Source organism: Trichophyton rubrum, assembly GCF_000151425.1.
Source record: "Trichophyton rubrum CBS 118892 genomic scaffold supercont2.2, whole genome shotgun sequence".
In the NCBI taxonomy this organism is placed as follows: domain Eukaryota; kingdom Fungi; phylum Ascomycota; class Eurotiomycetes; order Onygenales; family Arthrodermataceae; genus Trichophyton; species Trichophyton rubrum.
The window spans coordinates 126,210-144,937 of record NW_003456427.1 but is presented as its reverse complement, the minus strand read 5'-3'; the positions used below and the strand labels follow the sequence as shown (position 1 = coordinate 144,937).

General features: G+C 46.5%; 10 protein-coding genes across 10 annotated transcripts; 5 read left to right on the top strand and 5 right to left on the bottom strand.

Moving 5' to 3' along the window:
- Positions 1-496: 496 nt before the first annotated feature.
- TERG_01598 (uncharacterized protein) lies at positions 497-1,384 on the top strand (the record flags this gene model as incomplete). The annotated part of the gene is made up of 1 exon (XM_003236824.2): positions 497-1,384. One exon carries the CDS (start codon positions 497-499, stop codon positions 1,382-1,384), a length of 888 nt encoding a protein of 295 aa, XP_003236872.2.
- A 572-nt stretch (positions 1,385-1,956) lies between these two features.
- TERG_01597 (rRNA processing protein RRP9) lies at positions 1,957-3,874 on the bottom strand (the record flags this gene model as incomplete). Its single annotated transcript, XM_003236823.1, has 2 exons — positions 1,957-3,429; positions 3,500-3,874. 2 exons carry the CDS (start codon positions 3,872-3,874, stop codon positions 1,957-1,959), a joined length of 1,848 nt encoding a protein of 615 aa, XP_003236871.1.
- Positions 3,875-4,363: 489 nt separating this feature from the next.
- On the top strand, positions 4,364-5,101 carry TERG_01596 (uncharacterized protein; the record flags this gene model as incomplete). The annotated part of the gene is made up of 4 exons (XM_003236822.1): positions 4,364-4,460; positions 4,523-4,772; positions 4,838-4,961; positions 5,018-5,101. The coding sequence occupies 4 exons, from the start codon at positions 4,364-4,366 to the stop codon at positions 5,099-5,101; spliced, it is 555 nt and encodes a 184-aa protein (XP_003236870.1).
- Positions 5,102-5,615: 514 nt separating this feature from the next.
- Positions 5,616-6,319, bottom strand: TERG_01595 (uncharacterized protein; the record flags this gene model as incomplete). The annotated part of the gene is made up of 2 exons (XM_003236821.1): positions 5,616-5,704; positions 5,779-6,319. The coding sequence occupies 2 exons, from the start codon at positions 6,317-6,319 to the stop codon at positions 5,616-5,618; spliced, it is 630 nt and encodes a 209-aa protein (XP_003236869.1).
- Positions 6,320-7,009: 690 nt separating this feature from the next.
- TERG_01594 (uncharacterized protein) lies at positions 7,010-8,724 on the top strand (the record flags this gene model as incomplete). Its single annotated transcript, XM_003236820.1, has 2 exons — positions 7,010-7,951; positions 8,047-8,724. The coding sequence occupies 2 exons, from the start codon at positions 7,010-7,012 to the stop codon at positions 8,722-8,724; spliced, it is 1,620 nt and encodes a 539-aa protein (XP_003236868.1).
- A 476-nt stretch (positions 8,725-9,200) lies between these two features.
- On the top strand, positions 9,201-11,079 carry TERG_01593 (uncharacterized protein; the record flags this gene model as incomplete). Its single annotated transcript, XM_003236819.1, has 2 exons — positions 9,201-9,861; positions 9,923-11,079. The coding sequence occupies 2 exons, from the start codon at positions 9,201-9,203 to the stop codon at positions 11,077-11,079; spliced, it is 1,818 nt and encodes a 605-aa protein (XP_003236867.1).
- Positions 11,080-11,205: 126 nt separating this feature from the next.
- On the bottom strand, positions 11,206-12,948 carry TERG_11737 (uncharacterized protein; the record flags this gene model as incomplete). The annotated part of the gene is made up of 1 exon (XM_047750802.1): positions 11,206-12,948. The coding sequence occupies one exon, from the start codon at positions 12,946-12,948 to the stop codon at positions 11,206-11,208; it is 1,743 nt and encodes a 580-aa protein (XP_047605461.1).
- A 67-nt stretch (positions 12,949-13,015) lies between these two features.
- TERG_11736 (uncharacterized protein) lies at positions 13,016-13,853 on the bottom strand (the record flags this gene model as incomplete). Its single annotated transcript, XM_003236818.2, has 3 exons — positions 13,016-13,288; positions 13,348-13,710; positions 13,818-13,853. The coding sequence occupies 3 exons, from the start codon at positions 13,851-13,853 to the stop codon at positions 13,016-13,018; spliced, it is 672 nt and encodes a 223-aa protein (XP_003236866.2).
- A 420-nt stretch (positions 13,854-14,273) lies between these two features.
- Positions 14,274-17,197, top strand: TERG_01591 (uncharacterized protein; the record flags this gene model as incomplete). The annotated part of the gene is made up of 3 exons (XM_003236817.1): positions 14,274-14,447; positions 14,502-14,529; positions 14,586-17,197. The coding sequence occupies 3 exons, from the start codon at positions 14,274-14,276 to the stop codon at positions 17,195-17,197; spliced, it is 2,814 nt and encodes a 937-aa protein (XP_003236865.1).
- Positions 17,198-17,433: 236 nt separating this feature from the next.
- On the bottom strand, positions 17,434-18,726 carry TERG_01590 (uncharacterized protein; the record flags this gene model as incomplete). Its single annotated transcript, XM_003236816.2, has 1 exon — positions 17,434-18,726. The coding sequence occupies one exon, from the start codon at positions 18,724-18,726 to the stop codon at positions 17,434-17,436; it is 1,293 nt and encodes a 430-aa protein (XP_003236864.2).
- Positions 18,727-18,728: the final 2 nt, after the last annotated feature.

Sequence of the window (18,728 nt, the reverse complement as noted above, 5' to 3'; positions counted from 1 at the left end):
TCCCACTGCGTCTGTTACTCCGTCTCTCCCGGCAATCAGTGAGAAGAGGGATGCAGACCCTTCAGGGGTGAGTTGGTGGCTGACCGGAGCAGCCCCACCTATTCGATGTCTGTTTAATGCTGACGGTTCTACAGCTGCTAGAGACTCTCCAACGTCATATAGACGACCTACGAAGCCATATTTACTGCGGGGTGTGTATTAAGCCACTCTATGAGCCGTATACCTTGCCCTGTGGACACACATTTTGCTATAGTGTACGTCTTTAATTTGTCTTATTGGATATATGGACCTCTGTGCGAGACTGGCTACTAATTCTTTCACAGTGCCTAGTGCAATGGTTTAAAAGCCAGGGCCACTCAAAAACATGTCCAGACTGCCGGGCACCAGTCAAAGCGACACCTGCTCCAGCGTATCTTGTATGTTCCAACGATATAGCCCCAGCATATAAGGCCAATTCTGATGTATTGCTCACATTTAGGTCCGCAACATCGTCCATATGTTTATTGGTCGGTCTGAATTGACAGATGCGAATGAAACTACACATGAGCATTTGGCCAACCAAGTAGCAGAGACTGAGAAGGTCGAAAGGGACAAGAAGAATACTGACCCTAGGACTGGTGGTCTGTTCCAGGGATGCTTCAACAAAACTTCTATTCCACTTTATGACAACGCCGAAGGTGTCTCGCGGTGCCCAGGATGTTTTTGGGAATTGGAAGATGGCGAATGTACGCACTGCGGCTATACAGTGAGCGACTCGGATCAGGATCTTCAGGATCTTCAGGATCTTGATGACTTCGAGGCTATGGAACAACTCCGGCTAATGGGAGATGCCTTTACGGAAGACGAGGATGAGTCTGATTTTATTGGGCATCATCATAATCCCGGGTTCGAATATAGCTTCCTTCCTCATGACGGTGGTCATATAATTGATGTAACTGACATGGATGCCGACTCGGAGGATGTATACACGGATGAAGATGACGACGTTACAGATGTTGGTGACGCTGAGTCGAATTTGTCAGAAGACGAGTCTCTAAGGTCAGAGTCGGATTCCTCAGGGAGGTCAAATTCAACAGCGCGTCGTGCTTCCAGTGATCATGGTAGTCAGACGATTGAACCCGAGTCAACTCCATCTGTTCAGGAGATATCATCCAATGCCCAATACGAGTCAGAGTCAGAAGAGGAACCAATCAGACGGCCAGTACGCAGAAGAGACTCTCGTCCACGTCAATCTCACCAACATGTATCTACCGATCAAACGGCCAGGATGACATTGCCCATGATTCTTCTTGCTAGCATGAGGGGGACTGACCCCGAAAATGCTGTCGTTATCGACGATTCACCCCCTTCACGCCGAACTTCAAGGCGTCGTCGTCGCCACTAGTATCATCATCTTATAACTTGCGCTCATCCATTTTGTTCACCGAAGGCCGTACTCCCACCTATATACCAATACCGACATAGCAATGGCTCGACAACTCTCATTGGAGTCTGATGTTTTTGGCCACCAACAGAATTCTGGTCTATACCCACTCTTGCCTAATAATTTCTTTTCTTGGATTCTCCTTATGGATTTTTCGATTTCCCTTTTTTGCATTTCTTTTGCATTTCATCATTGCCTTTTGATACAAGGCTCTGCTATGCTCTTTAAAAAAAACTTAGCATGGCGTTTGAGCATGGAATCCTCGGTTTATTCTTTCCACATTTTTCGTTGATTTCTTTGGTTGTTGGTTTTTCTAGAGGGTATGGATTGTAAAGTAGTCTCTTTGCTATTACCCGGTATTAATGAGAAATCTCTTGAGTGCCATTTTCCGTCACTTTTCTATTTGTTTTGGTTGCGCAGCCTGAGAGCATGTGTCTAAAGGATAAACGCAATCGTATTGGTATATGCAACCATCTACTAAACTCTAGTCCTGACCGATCATTTAATTTTATACCGTGATGTTAGATACCTTTTCAACTGGCAAAAGGCACTTCAAATACGACAGCGCCATTCCTTCCCCCTACCTCACCACATCCAATATTCTTCGAATCATTGGCATCAAATACCTTCCAACGTCCAAGACGATGTTCCTTGCCTAGTGCGGCTACTATACACAGGCCCTTCACGTTAGTCTCATGCGACTTTGCCGTGGACCCCTTTTTCTTCTTCGATGTAGATGTAGAAAGGGGACGACCAGGTTTCGCAGAATCAGTGCCTCGGCGTTCGTAAACACATATTCCATTCACGATACCCCGAAGTGGAGGTGCGGTATGAGATTGGTCGTCTTCATTGGTGTCCATTGGCGTAACATCTGAAAGCGCATTAGACGTGCCGTTGGATAGAGACAGTTCCTTTGGCGCATCCTTTCCGCCAACACAACCTAGAGGGTGAAGACGACGCTTATCTTCAGAGACTCCCCAGGCACGAACCCACCCGTCCCAGCTACCGCTTAGCACGATGTCTGTGCCCGGTACTGTGGCTAATGCTGTTATCCAGCGTGGGCTTTGGCGAACATTCGCCGTTTTTGCAGCCTGCACGTCAACGTCTATTTCGGACGAGAGTTTTTCAGGAGGGGGGAGGGGGTCTAGGCCATGGGCTTCATAAATTGTGTGAAGGGGTTTTTTCTTGTAGATAGACCATAGAGATATGGCGCCGGAGTCTGAACCAGTGACGAAATGGGCTGGTGGCAAGGCGGCTACGCAGTCCGTTGAATTTATGGAGTATTGGGAGAGTTTAGACATGCCTCCGGCTCGAAATACCAGCTGTGTTTCATCAATGACTTTCCAAAGCCTTGCGGTACGGTCTCTAGAACCAACGCTGACACATTGGTCTGTTATCATAGAAGCCACCCCTGAAACATGATCTTGGTGGCCGAAAAGCGTTTCTACGTAGGCGTGGGCGTCAGGGCTCAAGGACCAGGTTTTGATGGTTCGGTCATACGAGGCAGAAAACAGCTGTTCACCAGAACTTGACGAGGATATCCGTTGGGTAAATGCCAAACTGCTGACAGAGTCGCGATGTTGTGTGAATGTTTTCAATGGAGTGAGGGTATTGGCATCCCAGATAATTAACCGATTATCGGCACCACCAGTAGCAACGAATTGACCAGATGGTGAAACCGCAACAGTCAGAATCTCGCTAACGTGTCCTTGCCTTTCCCTGCCATCTCTAGATGGCCGTAATCCTTTCGCCCATTTTAACTTCTTAGGCTTTTTCCGCAATGGTCGGCTTAGTTGGGTATTCCCGTTCTGCGTAGAGGATGTTGGAGGAGGCGTGGACAGTTCCCATTTTATCAGAGTCATGTCCTTTGATGTAGTGTAGACATATGGATAGTGTAGGGCAATGGCAGTGGTAGTATTCGTGTCTACACGGAAATATGAATGAGAAGCAGCTGAGAGCGAGAGCGCCGAGGCAACCAATCTATATGCTCGGCCTTTGGATTCGTCCTAAGCGATCAATTAGTCTGAATTGTGGCCATAGCAAAGGCTTGCATGGCTGAGAAAATGCACAACTTACCACATCCTCTTTCAATCTTTCAGCAATCAAATCCCGATCTATCTCTGCGGCATCGAATCCAACCTCATCTACTTCTTCCCTGACATTGTGCAAATATTGCTCTGCCAATCTCAATCGTCGCTCGGCCGCAGTCTCGTCCCCCTCTGACCCAGAGAGCGATTCGTCCTCAGAACCAGCCGATACCTCTGACCTCTCATCTCCTTCAGAATCACTCCCTGATATTGATTCGTCTCTTTCCGCTTGTCTCCGGGACTTATCACCGCTCTGTGGTGCGCCTTTGCCAGTAACACCTCGCTTTTTAGCTACCGGAGCTCCCACTCGGTCCTCTCTCTTGCGCTTCCGCTGAGACGCAGGGAGTGTGAAAAACGAGGACATGGCTGTAGAGATACCGGATAATTCCAAACTCGATCCCAAGACGTACCTCCGAGACTTATCGTCCTGCCATCGTAGATCGCAAACTAGTTCCTCTCTCTATCAAGGCAAACGCTACCAAAATTTCGATGGAAGGTATTTTTTAGTTTTTTAGGTTTTTGGAGATCCATCCAGCCGGAAATTCGGAGAAATGTTAAGCCTAATGGCTGACTAAGCAGATAGGCCGCAAGCTTCCAACGCGGCTTTCGAAAGGGCAGCTTCATCAACAAAACAGCGGAAGGACAAGCAGCAGCATTTCAACTGAGGGAGGCGGGATAGCATATATTAGAGCCTTGAGTGCTTGTGGTTTATTTGCAGACGTTTAACTGTCATCATGTAAGCTTGCTGTGCTTGATCTGTCCTGGGAATCCGCTGATCTAACGTGGGTGTAGGGAGGTACTGCTAGGTATTTCGGGGAAAGACTTCACCCTTATTGCTGCATCGAAGGCCGCTATGAGGGGAGCTACGATTTTGAAAGCCGCAGATGACAAGACGAGAGAGCTGAACAAGCACACTCTCATGGCATTTTCAGGTGAAGCTGGTGACACAGGTACGGGCCGATGGTTTACTTATAAGATATGGGCAAAGCTCTAATGCTGTTAACTTCTTTAGTTCAATTCGCCGAATTCATACAAGCAAACACCCAGTTATACTCTATGCGCAACCAAACTGAGCTTGGCCCCTCTGCTGTTGCTCACTTCGTCCGTGGAGAGCTAGCCAGAAGTCTACGGTCTAGAAGTCCATACACAGTCAACCTACTTCTCGGTGGCGTGGACCCCATCACAGAGAAGCCTAGTCTGTACTGGCTCGACTATCTAGCGTCATTGGCACAGGTTCCATATGCCGCCCATGGTTATGCTCAGTAAGCCATGCTATAGATCTTATATACGGTTAGGATAGGGTCACTAACTGAATCCCTTCGCCTAGGTACTACTGTCTATCTATCCTCGATAAACATCACCATCCAGATATTTCATTTGAGCAAGGCTTGAAACTGCTTGAGATGTGCTCAGACGAGCTCAAGCGCCGATTACCCATTGACTTCAAAGGAGTATGCTCACACCTCTCTCAAAAGTTGCAAATAAATACTGATTTCATCCTTGCTAGGTTTTGGTAAAGGTTGTGACCAAAGATGGCATCAGGGATGTCGATTTTGAACAAGCGAATAACAGAATGGTTCGGAGTGCTTAGAGACACGGGTGGGCGTTCTGTCATTTTCATTCATGTCTGGGCCGGTTGTTGAATTGGCGTCTTATGATCCTCGTACTTGCTGTTGCTGTTATATTATCCCAGTTCAGTCAATATGCTAGTACTATGTTTCGAGGTTATTTCGATATAATGCATCCATCCCATGACTATATACGATTTACATCAATTTATACATTCTATGCGGCCAACCATGTACCTAACCGTAGGTTTTGGTTTGTATCTTATTGAGTATGACTTGAACACTTACCAGCTGAACTACACCTCACTTGATGGTAGTATATGGAGCTCAGAATAGGGAAAAAAATGCAGAGGTACCAAGAATATCAAGTTATATATTGAAAGTCTATGGTAAGCGGTGAGAGAGTCTATCTAAATGGGATACAGGTAGTGTGTATGTGCAAATTGAAATAACTGAAAAGAAACAAGTAGCAGAAGCGGCAACAATCCAGCTGTCGCAGGATAAGAGGGCAATTTCCGTCGTATGATGCCAATGGCCTTACAACTCGCTCAGGAGCGCCTGGACGAAGGTGTTGCAGTTGTTGTCTTCCACGCTGTAGACTGGGTGATCTTTCTCGTAGTCCTTGGCTATTGAGAGTATTGTGGTAAGTATTCATTCATCAAATGCACGGTCATTTTATATCTGTCAGATACACACTTACCCTTGTTGTTGATAGCATCGGCCTTCTTCTTGGTAGTCATCTTCACAAATTCGATGTCTCTTCTCTTGCTGGTGTCCCAGTTGGTCTTGCGGAATTTGATGTCCTTGTTCTCCTTCTTAATGGTGTCATAGACCTGGCCGTCAAAGTCACGCTTCGTCTTTCTGTGTTTCTTATGGCCGGACTCCTTGATGCTAACTTTGCCAACAATAAATCCGATATGGTAGAAGCCGAGTTTTTTCTGTAACTCCTGAAGCTCAGCAGGGGTCTCGTTGTCAATTTCGTCTCTCAGGGGCCATTTGGCCGTAAGCACATAGTACTTGTCGTCCTCCAGCTCTCCACCGTAAGCCTGAGCTAAAGCAGCGAAGGTGTCGCTGTCTTCGGTTTCTCTTTTGACAATTTCGGTCGAGAAAGGAGTAGACAGTGGGATTGTCTCACGAGCGGAGATGAGGCTAGAATCGACCTCATTCTTTGCGATTGGGGTCGCATTGACCGCAACAGAAGCAGCAGCAAGGAGGGTTGAGAAGATAGTAGAGAACTTCATGTTGTCTTATTGGGTGAAGGCGAATTGGTTAATGGTGATTAATTTTAATGTTGATTGATGGTGATGGTGATGGTAAGTTGAGCTGAATGAGGGTATATGATACAGCTCTTGAGCCAACTTATATACCTTTTGAATGGCAGCTCTGGATTCCAGATATCTTCTTTCAGGATACCTGATGGCAGACTGATCATTACAACAATTCGTCTCACATTTGCATCCTACAAATATGGGGTAGACGGAGACGGAACAATAACGCAGAAGGGTATCTAGGAGCACGCGAGAGATTGCCATTGCTGATCCATAGCTATCGTCATAGAGCACATAGTAGCTAGATGGCAGCGGTGAAATATGCCGCGTTGGGCATCGGGAATTTCATCTCTGGAAGTTAGAACAGCCAACCGAAATAGGGGCGGCGGAAACGGAGGAATAACTACAAGGCTATACCTTGGTGAACTATAACAAAATAGAGGAGGTTAAGAGAACGGAACATTACTAAATGCGAAACGTAGTGAAAGGATGTTATCACAGCCCAGCTGAACAAGGCTGCTGCTGATCTTTACGGAGGATTCGTAACCTGGCTTCGTCGCTTCTTTGTTTTAATAGTGAATTATCCAGGCCATCAACTTAACTAGGTAGCCAGAACTCATCTTCTATCCCCGGTACCCCAAGTTATTCTTATCGTTAGCAGAGATGTGGCCCAAGAGCGATGTTGAACAGCTGGACAAATGGATCTCAGGGGGGTACATGACCCCTGCGCGCATTTTGAACAGACTTACCGAAAGCCACAAATATTGTGGCCTGAGAGAGAGCGAGTATATCGGGCTCAAGGACTTTTTCGATCGTCAGGGCACAGAAGAAGATGGGATCGCATACGTCGACAGAGATGCATTTGTTTCATTCCTTAAGGGCTCTAGCCCTGTTCCCTCTCTATTCGACGAAGCCGGTGATATACTGTATTCTAGTCTGCTGTACCTCTCCAGATACCCCTTTGAGCTGGACACCTCTCGGAAGATGACCCTCGAACAACTTGCGAGAGCACTTATCTGGGCTCTGATAGATGCTCCTTTTGATAAACTACGAGCCAGAACTCTCTATGACGAAAGCAATTTCTGCCGTGGGAGGACATGGGCAGATCATAGAAGGGCTATTTTCCAGAGTCTTGCAACCTCTCGTGACGGCTCTAAGTTACCATATAACAGAGAGGAGTGGGCAGAAAAAGCCAGAGATAGAGCATATCAATTCGACAAATTTGACCAATACCGGCTAGAGTTCGCTGCTGTGAACTGTGATGAAGATGGCGATGAGATGTACCATGATGTCCTGGATATCCTTTTCTCCTCGCAGATTGAAATCCACCCGGGCTTTGCACCTGTTGCTCGAGATAGTTTCCGTCCATTAGCAAAGAAGCTACATGGGGATAACACTCATCTTCACGATCTCACGATTCCGCAAAAGAGTTTCCATGCTTTCATCAAACTGCTCCTCGTGTATCAGTTCGGCTGCAATGATCGGATGAAAGGGGACGCCATGTCGGATTTGGATCGTGTTTCCAGCTGCGTTACAAACGCTTTTGCCCGTAATTCAAATATTGGAATCACCTGGCCGATGTTCGATGATGCCTATAAGGTTACGGTAGGAGTCCTCTCACTGGTTATTCTTCATCGTTTTATCTTTCTTCAATTTGCACCCTTTTGAACGACGCAAGGAAAATGCTGAATTTACGTTAGCCCTGGCTCCTGGATGGGTACTACCGCATCCTAAGCATCCTTTTTGGTATACCTAAGGAGGGAGAACTACCCGGTTTCAATGTGGAGAATATCTCTACCGACCTACCCAGTCCAACAAATATTCTGACATTTCCCGTCATGGCACAGCTTGGTATAATGTTTTCCAGGTCATCATACAGTTTCTATAATCTGCATCTCCATCGACATTATAATCCACGTCTCAGTGAGATCAGAATATCAACTGTTGCTACAGACATCAGTGCGACGCCAGGAAGTGCCTTCTTTCTGGTCTCCGGCAAAAACAGAGATACAGGCGATGTTTGCATGTTTGGGGCATACATTGCTGTTCCATCCAAAGATGGTGGCGAAATCCAGTCGACGGAGGAAGAAAACGTAGTAAATTGGCAAGACTCCTGTTTATTCGAGCTGAGCCCTGTGCACGATATCTACCCCGGCAAAGTCGGGTCACCTGGTTGGACAAGCACGGAAGACAGTCTGTGTTTTGGCAATAGGGCAAATGGTGTGGCTTTTGATCTAGAGAATGACCTTCGCAATGCAACTATCTCCCATACGACGGACGGAAAGCAAAGACTCGTCTATAATCCGTCTTCATGGAGAGGCAATTGGCAGGTGAAATTTGATATTGAAGAGGTTGAACTCTGGGTTGACGAGGAATAGATGTAACTTGTTAGACGGTTCAATGGATAGCATTTGTATAGCCCATATTTGAAGGCATGCGACTTGATTCTTTGATCATTGATTCACTAGGTGAATGAGCGGGCCAAAAGACCTGACATGTGAACGGATGTAAGTTATATGTCAGCTGGATAATTCTTTCAATGTTTGTCTCTCTCGGCAAAATTTAGAAAGGGTGGCATTCAAGAACAAATACTGCGGTTTTCCTAACAGTTAACTAGGCAGCTGGTCGGTTGTGAGGTTGGATCAAGTCCTCAGCCCAGGTTGTTCTTTTATGAGCTTTTTGGCATCGGGTTTGGTTTGACCTATCAAATTCAAGGTTTGGAGCTTAGTCATCTCGTCTTAGCACATATAGTTATGCTTTCAAAGCTTCAACTGCAAAGAAACAAAAGAGCCAAAAGGCGAACCAAGGGAATGACAATTGCTATATCTTTGAACAGCACCCACGCATTTGCTTCATGATGACGAAGAGGCCGGCTGAAGATCGACTTGATGAGCCTGTTCAGATAGACTCGCCTGCTTCAAAGCGACCCAAGATCTATTCTACGGAAGAACCAACAGACGCGACCACACATACACGAAGTCTCACAGATCGTACGGAACAGAGATGGAATGGCAATGGGCATAATTTGAATGAAGAGACAGCTACAGATGAAGGCGGGAAGAAAGAAACTAGAGATGCATCTGCAGAGGACTCGGACTTGGAAGAGTATGATAGTCGCCATCCAACCGTTAGGCAAAACGCCCCCCTGGAAGGATACGACGACTTATACTTGGATACAATACAAAGAGCCGCCCTCGACTTTGATTTTGAAAAGCTATGCTCGGTTTCTTTATCGAATATTAATGTCTATGCGTGCTTAGTATGCGGCAAATACTACCAAGGGCGCGGTCCGAAATCGCACGCCTACTTCCATGCCCTCGAGGTTGAACACCATGTCTTTATTAACATGGAGACGAAGAAAGTTTACGTGTTGCCAGAAGGATATGAGGTGAAGAACAAGAGCTTGGATGATATCAAATACGTGGTTGATCCTCACTTCTCCAAGGAGGAAGTAGCAAAGCTGGATAAGACGGTTATAGATGCATTTGATCTGTCGGGCAAACGTTATAGGCCAGGTGAGCAATTCAACATCAAAGCTGGTGTAATGATACCGACGCTAACATCTTGGCTTGCCAGGGTTTGTTGGAATGAATAATATCAAGTCCAATGACTATCTAAATGTCATAGTTCAGTTGCTTGCGCATGTCCGCCCCATTAGGAACTTCTTTCTACTGCATGACTTCCCAGCTCTGAGCACTCCCCAGCTTCCTCTGAGATTTGGAGTACTGGTCCGCAAATTATGGAACCCCCGAGCTTTCAAGGCACACGTCTCGCCGCACGAGCTACTCCAAGAGGTTGCAATACGATCTTCTAAACGATTTACCTTAACGAAGCAGTCAGATCCCATCGAGTTTCTCTCATGGTTTTTGAACAATCTCCATCTGACTTTGGGGGGCTCCAAAAAACCGTCCTCAAAGCCAACTAGTGTGATTCAATCGGCATTCCATGGCAAACTTCGCATTGAAAGCCAGGCCATCACAGCTAGGTCCGACAGCGCGAATGCCCGTCTTGTCTTCTCGGAATCAAGCACAACCACATCTCAGGTCAACCCCTTTCTAATGCTTACGTTGGATCTTCCTCCCACTCCCCTATTTCAATCCTCAAACAAGGATTCTATTATACCCCAGGTCGCTCTTACCACGCTTCTAAACAAATATAATGGTATAACTGCGTCAGAGAAACTTGCCCACCGTGTACGGCATCGGCTACTACACCCTCTGCCGCCTTACCTTCTTTTCCACATCAAACGATTCAGTAAAAACAAGTTTGTCGCTGAGCGAAATCCAACTATAGTTACCTTCCCATCGCCTCATGGACTTGACATGTCGCCATATGTTGAACCCGACCCGTCAGTATGGCCTCCAGGTGAACCTATTATTTATGATCTGGTAGCAAATGTTATTCTTGATGCTGCAGTGAACGTCCCAGGTGGGCCAGAAAATGCTGCAAACAGCGCTGAGGCGGCCAAGGATTTGTCCGAAACTGGGCCATCCGCAGCTAGTACAGCCACATCAGGTGCAGCCACAGGAAATCATAAGGTGTCATGGCTTATTCAACTACATGATAAGGCCATAGCTACGGAGAATGCCCAACAGCAGCAGCAGAAGGGACCGGAGTGGCTAGAAGCCCAGGATCTTTGGGTGAAACGTACAGAAAGTGAGACACTATTTACGCGGGAAGGATATTTAATGGTTTGGGAAAGGAGGAAGACAAAACCCTCCGGAAGTAAGTGAGAGCAATTTCAATAAGCCTCAATTTCCTTCTTATTGTAACTTAATCTTCTACTTGACACGAACGCAATGTAGGATAAAAAAACCAATGACTCTGAGCAATAACCATTTGTTATATCATAGTTAATTCTACAGTTGGCCCCATTGAAACTTAATTTTTCCAAGAGTGACAGCAGCACTGGCCCCTAATCCCCAGATTCCTGCACTAATAACCGTCTCAAACCCCACTATTAATGCCATCTTTCCAACGTAGGATAGCATATCTAGCGCATTCCCACCCCCCATCCACGCACCCAGTGGTCGTACATTAGACTGGAGCCCAAGCAATGATGCTGTGGCACCAAGTGGGAGAATTATTGCCGAAGACTGAGTAGAAAAGTATGTAAAAGCAAGGCTTCGAAGATAAAGAGATTCAAAGGGGTAAAATAACACTGAGGTTATGATGGAAGATAAATGGGAGGAAAACGCATCCGCGGGGTGCGAAGAGAGAATGGTAACATGATGGTCCCATTCTTCAGCAGCATGTAGTCCAGGGCGATCGAGAAGAGGCTGTCTTTGCGGACCAGTACCATTGGCCATCTGCTCACTGGAACTGCTACTTATATTATCCTGTGGGGGATTCGGTGTAGTGTGATTCATCCCGGGAGTTTGCCACAATGCATCTAGTTCATCCTCGGGAGTGTGCGCTGTAGGATCTATGCCATTTTGTACTGGCTCATTAGGAATAGAATGGCCTCTTTCTCGAGTGGAGGCAGGGACGTTACCGGGGTGCTGACTTGAGTCAGAGAGCAATGCATCCAATAACTCAGATGCCGCGCGATCAATGGCACTTGTTTGTGACTCAGTTCTGTGAACAACGCCATTTGGAAGCGAAACACTTGCATTAAGGCCTTGGCTTTCGACTTCGGTGTCTGTATGACTCTGCAGGAGTTCTAGATGCATTGTAATCACATCAGAATTCTGGTGGATAAGCGAAGCCCTAACACGGGGGGACGAGGGTGGAGATGATTCTGGAGATGGAGACGGAGAGAACAGAGTATTCGTCCGGGAAGCTGGAACATGAGTGGTAACCGCTGTAGAATCCACGGCATGAAGTGGTATATCATGCTGACTAGGAATTGACAGGGCAGTTACGTTGTCAGTGGAGGGTAAGGAAGTTCGTATATCCGAAAAATATCCTTCTGGCAGTTGTATTGGTGATTGAGCAAATCGGTTCTCATCGTTCTCTAGAATTTGGCCAATCATATTGACATTATTTGTGTGTGAAGCCTGAGACTCTTGACCCGCTCCAGCTGTGGGCAAATCGGTATTATTTTCCGGGTTTAGTGTTCCGGACCTTAAATCCTGTTGCAACTGCCCAACTCGTCTTTGAACGGATTCGTATCTCTGTAGCCAAGCAGCTTCTCTGGGGGCTGGCTTTGGTTTCGCAGTTGGATGAAAGCCCACAGAGCGTAGTAACCAATTTTTAAACGTAACAAGCTCATACTTTATCTCCTGGGCTAAAGTGAAATGGCTTCTTTTAATTTCTTCTTCAGATCTCTTACCAAGTGACGGAGCTGTCCATTCGATAAGCTCGTTCTCTACGGCAACTCTTAGAGAAAGCTTATCAGGACGATCGGGTTTGGGGAGGCGGCGTCGAAGGATCCTGTAGACTCTCGCCTCAACCACAGGGCGAACGTTGATATATAAGTTTAATAGAATGAAGGGTGAAGTAGCCAGAGAGATACAATAGAGACCAATCGTGTGAGCTGATAATTTTGAGGGAAGGGGTGGTAGTTGTATCAGAGAATTTGCGGTAAATGGAATAAAGGAGTATAATGATGGGATTGAGAATGGAGGTAAAAGTTGAAGCGACTGTAGAAGGGAAAACATGTACCCTTGTCCAAGTACAAGGATAACCGCAGAGTTGGCACTAGATAACGGTTAGCAGTCATATAAATTAAGAATGGGGCACAGAGACCATGTACCCAAAGGATAATACGGTTATTAGGCCATGGATAAACTTTTTATACCACTTTGCATCAATAAGGGAGGAAAGGGTTGAATGAAGAGAGTCCAAAGCCGACTCCAAGAAGTGTGATCGGCAAACAGATAGTAAAAAAGATACGGTCCAAACGGGAAGCCCTGCGAAATAAAAGCCCGCAAAGCCAATTCGTTGACGTTCTTCGGATACTATACCTGTTAAAGAGCTAATATTGTAACTTTTGAAGGTCTAAAAAAAGATGTTAGAAGCTGAAAAGGCAAGGGTATGGGTGGGATATGGATATTCACCTGAATTCGACAGGCCAAAGATTTCGTCCACCAAGAGGCTCCAAACATGCTAAGCTGATCGATAGCCGCCAGGGCCAATCCAAAGTCATTTTCCTCCGCAAGTAAAGCAATCTTTTCTTGTTCTCTCATACTAGCCGTGTTTAATTCTTCACCGCTGACAACGATACCCATGGTAGATAGAACATCATTCTTTGCCTTTCTAAGCTGCCTAGCCTCAGCCTTCGAGCGGCGATTGATAGGATGGCCACGAGCGTCATATTCTTGGACATATCCATCAGCATTCGAGTTCGCTAGGTGTCGGTTTGGTTGTGGTATAGCCGACCCATTTACAATGAGCTCTGGTGCCTCGTAAGGGGACCGGCCCTAATAATTTATCAGTATATTGATGGTTCATACTGTATAAGAACACAAGCTTCATATATAAATTGAGAATTCAATCGACGGTGTAGCTTTTTATTGGCACAACATACCAAAGCAAGTGAGTTCAAATATGGACGTCTCCCCATATTAGTCAGTTAGTTGTGAAGAGCAGTTACAGAGAGAAGACATTCCGCAGTATCACTTATGATCTTATTCAAGGAGTATATTCCAGGGGTATAATTCACTGGTCAACCAAAATGATCCACAGAAATGAAGTTCTTCTGGACTGTGGATGTTATTATTCAAGGAAGCTGACGTTATGAACAACTGGCGCTTATCGCGGTTAGTTTAGCAGACCCACTTTTCCTGCCCTGATAATAAAAATTTAAGCGTGTGGCAGCTTTTTATTTTTTGGCGGCTTCATATTGAACAAAGTATCTTATTTTTGCAAGGATTTGATGCTCGCTTGATATGGTATATTAATATTTGGACTGATGGCGTCTTACCCCATCAATCACTGATTTTATTTTTCCTTTCTTTGCGCAATAATCCTTCGGTATCAAGCCATGTCTAAAGTCGCTGTCAAGACCACTTTTGAGGTGCACAAGACCATAGAGCCTATCTACACTGGCGGGAGCGTCTCACTTGATGCTAGTGGTAGGTTTCTGGCGACATGTGTGGGCGAAGATGCCTTGGTCATTAATTTAGAAACTGGAGAGAGGCTGGCGCAAATTGAAGGCGTAAGTTGATTTACGGATTCTTCCATGCGAGTTAGAACTAATATCTTTATTAAGGATGGGGAACTGATTACCAGTATATCGAGTATGTACGCTCTTGAATGCTACATTTTCCTACGGGCTGAGCTAACTTTCTCTTAGTATCCCCCGATGGATCTCACCTTGCGCTTTGCTCAAGATCTCTCTCAATGCGAATATTCTCTCTTAAGCCTTCTGATGACTCGAATAGCGCCGTTGAAGTAGAACTTCTGCGGTCCCTCAAACCTCATACAACGCCCGTTGTGACGACTGCGATTGACCCTACTAGTTCTCTTCTTGCAACTGGCAGTGCGGATGGCTCCATAAAAGTTTGGGATCTAAGAAGAGGGTACGCAACACACACATTTCATGGCCATGGGGGTGTTATTTCGGCTATGTGCTTCTTTGAGATTGCTCTAGAAAGGCTCAATGAGAAACAAATGCCCAAATTTAAGAATATTCAAAGCAACGATGATGACCAAACCAATTCTATGACCTCCGGCTTTCGCTTAGCATCCGGGAGTGAAGACGGCAAAATCAGAATATGGGACCTTGGCAAGCGTAAATCGGCCGCATCCCTGGATTCACATGTATCAGTCGTGCGCAGTCTATCCTTCTCGAGATCAGAAAATACCCTTCTATCTGCAAGTCGGGATAAAACGGTGATCATATGGGATGCGACGACATGGGATTGCAAACGGATCATGCCTGTCCTTGAGAGCGTTGAAGCGGCTGGGTTCTTATCGGACGGCCCATTATGCTATATCGGTGGCGAGAACGGCAAGTTGAGAGTATGGGACTCTAGTAGGGGAAGTGAAGTCACAGAAGACCAGCCCATAGGAAGTGAACAAGAAGCAATTGTCACAATCGAATATTCTGATAATCTACCGTTCTTGTTGACTGTTCATGTTGACCAATCTTTGAAGATTCATTCTCTCGGGCCATTGTCTTCCTTCGCACACGGAGGTAGAATCGAGCCGCTGCCGGTCTCACGACAGGTTTCTGGTAACGATGATGAGACCATTGATATGGCCTGCATTGGTCGAGACAGGTCCTTACTTGCATTGGCCACCAACTCAGAGTATATAAGAATTGTTCACACCAAGTCTATGAATGAGGCTGAAGGACCTGGAAGTCACTTTGGAGCCGATGTCGCTCGGCTTGAGGGTCACGAGGAAATCATAATATGCCTTGATGTCGACTGGTCTGGAAATTGGCTCGTGACTGGAGCCAAAGACAACAGTGCCAGGTTATGGAGAATCGACCCGGTCTCCTCATCTTTTACCTGCTTTGCAACTTTCACTGGCCATACTGAATCAATAGGGGCCATTGCGTTCCCGCGGTCAGCCCCAGCTGAGGGTACACCTGCCTTTGAAGATCCCCTCAACCATCCACCTCCCTTCTTCCTTACTGGTTCCCAAGATCGAACTATCAAACGATGGAATACCTCCAAACTCAATGTCACAGGGTCAAAACCGCACACCCCAAAGGCACTCTATACTCGAAAAGCTCACGAAAAAGATATAAATGCACTTGACGTGAACCATTCATCCACTTTATTTGCATCTGCTTCACAAGATCGCACTGCCAAGATATGGTCTGTCGAGGATGGCGCGGTGGCTGGTGTTCTTCGTGGTCATAAGAGGGGCGTATGGTCAATTCGATTTGCTCCCAAGGACACACCGATTTCTACCACCGTCCCTGGTTCAATTAGCAGAGGGATAGTTGCCACTGGCTCTGGCGACAAGACTATCAAATTGTGGAGTCTTTCGGATTATAGCTGTCTTTTGACATTCGAGGGCCACAATAATAGCGTACTGAAAGTGCTATGGCTCCCGCCGCCCCATATCTCTCAATCTGATGAGGATATATCATCTCGAGGGGCTGCACAAACTAACCCTCTAGTTGCCTCTGCCGGCGCTGATGGGTTAGTGAAAATATGGTCCCCATTCACGGGTGAGGTAGAAACGACCCTAGATAACCACACCGACCGCGTCTGGGCTTTGGCAACTCCATACACATTTTCATCCACGACACATAGGCAAGGAAACACGACAGAAAGCAACTACGATTTTTCCTTGGTCTCTGGTGCTGCAGATTCTGCGGTGACTTTCTGGAAAGACACGACCTCAAGCACCCTGTCTGCTGCAGTCACAGCGAGCTCGGAACGGATTGAGCAGGACCAGCAACTTCAAAACTACATTCACACTGGCGCTTACCGTGAGGCCATTACCCTTGCTCTTCGTCTAAACCATCCGGGTCGGTTACTGTCCCTACTTACCATCTCCATTGATACGAATGAGGATACCGCCGAAAGAGATCCTGATAGCTTGACTGGAAACGCCGACATCGATGCAGTTCTTAAGACACTAGACGATGAACTCTTATACATTCTTCTAATCCGCCTGCGTGACTGGAATACAAATGCTCGAACTGCGCGAGTGTCACAGCGTATTCTATACGCACTCTTCAGGTCATACCCATCTTCCACTTTTATTGAGCTTGCTGATCGAAAAAATGTTCTTCCAAATGATGGCAAATCAGGAAAATCAGCTGCGATGAAAGATATTTTGGAAGCATTAGCTGCATATACTGAAAGACACTATCGGAGAATCGAGGAGCTAGTTGATGAAAGCTACCTCGTGGAATGGGTTCTTGGTGAGATGGACGGAGGAGTGGGAAGTGCAGCACCAGCACTTAATGGTACGAATGGAGAGGATATAATTATGGTCTAATGCGAAACAGATACCGTTATCAGTTTCCACGGGAGTAAGTGGAATAAAAAGTGCATTTTTATGGAATTTTGCAAGGAGTTGAATGTGTAACCGTCGGAGTTTTGACTTGATATCTAGCATATTTCCCATAGTCGTTCAACATTAGGCCATAATCCAAGTTTGCCGGCTTGCTGTCTATAGATACATATACTACAAAACTCAACAACGATGACCCTGTAGTAGTATAGAGGATCCTATTATCTTCTGTCATAGTCCCTCCTTCTGTCCCGGTCCCTGTCTCTGTCTCGACGTCTATCTCTATTGTGGGTTCTTTCTCTCTCCCTGCCGTAATCATGACCTCTACGCTGGTCGTCTCTTTTATCCCGGTTGCGCCCTGATCCACGGTCCCTATCTCTGTCCCTATCTCTGTCCCTATCTCGATCCCTATCTCGATCTCGACGCTGACGGTTTTCACTATCCTCTTCCGTGATGATCTCACCTGTTTTCTTACTTTTCAGAATAACAGGTGTATACAATCCTTCACCTTCATTCTTTGCTTTTCTCATTGCTGCCTTCCCCCAAGCTCCAAGTTCAACTTCAGCATCTCCTTTCCCACCAAGATCTTTTGCACCTATTCCAAGGTATCCAGGTCTTCTCTCAGGGACACGGGCTGTTACCGGGTTGTTTCCGTAGTTTCCTCTACCAACAGGCTGGCCCTCTTTCCATCCCATGCCCCGTAACAATGCAGCACCAAACTCTTCCACTGGCACTGCATCATAGGCGCTTAAGCTTGCCGGGGCAGGGCGTGACTCTATATCTCGACGAAAGGATTTGGTTTCATCGTAAGCTGAAGAGTTATTTTCGTTAGGACGGGCTGTTATAACCAGATCTGACGGTTTAAATTCTGCTGATTCCCCTTTGCTCTCACGGATGATAGCCTGCAAAGCAACCTCGTCCTGCGATAGTAACTTCGTTCTCGGTTCTTCCTTGGTCACCGAGACGCCCGCACCTTCATGGTCCCCACTTCCATTCCTTTCCACATCCCCTGCCACTGTATGTGTTGTAACTGCCGCTGCGCTAGGCTCTGCATAGCTCAACCCAACTTTTACCTCCGGGGCATCAACCTCCATCGTGGACTCCGCGGCCCCATTTGCCTCCCTTTTCCTCTGAGCTTGGACTTCAGCGGGTAACAAACTTCGTCGCATCCCCTGTGTCCGGGCATGTAGCTTATCTCTCCATTTATTCCGTGATTCAATCTTGATAGTCAACGGTTCCTTTTCCCTCTTCACCCGCTTATTGCTGATTATTGCACCGCCGGCTTGGTGATCGAACCCTGTGACTTCTTCAGGCACTGGCTCTCCTTCATCCTCACTGGCTGAATCGTGATCGTTGAATCTTCGAGTTCTGCTCGAGAGCTCTCTTGTTCCGAATGGAGCTGCTGGTTTGCTTTGCGAGGACGGCGTGGGCGTTGAACGGCGAGAAGAGTCAGCTGAGAGCGCGATGGAAAACGGCTTCTGTTTGGAAGCTCCTTCCGAGCTTTCGGGTTGCATCA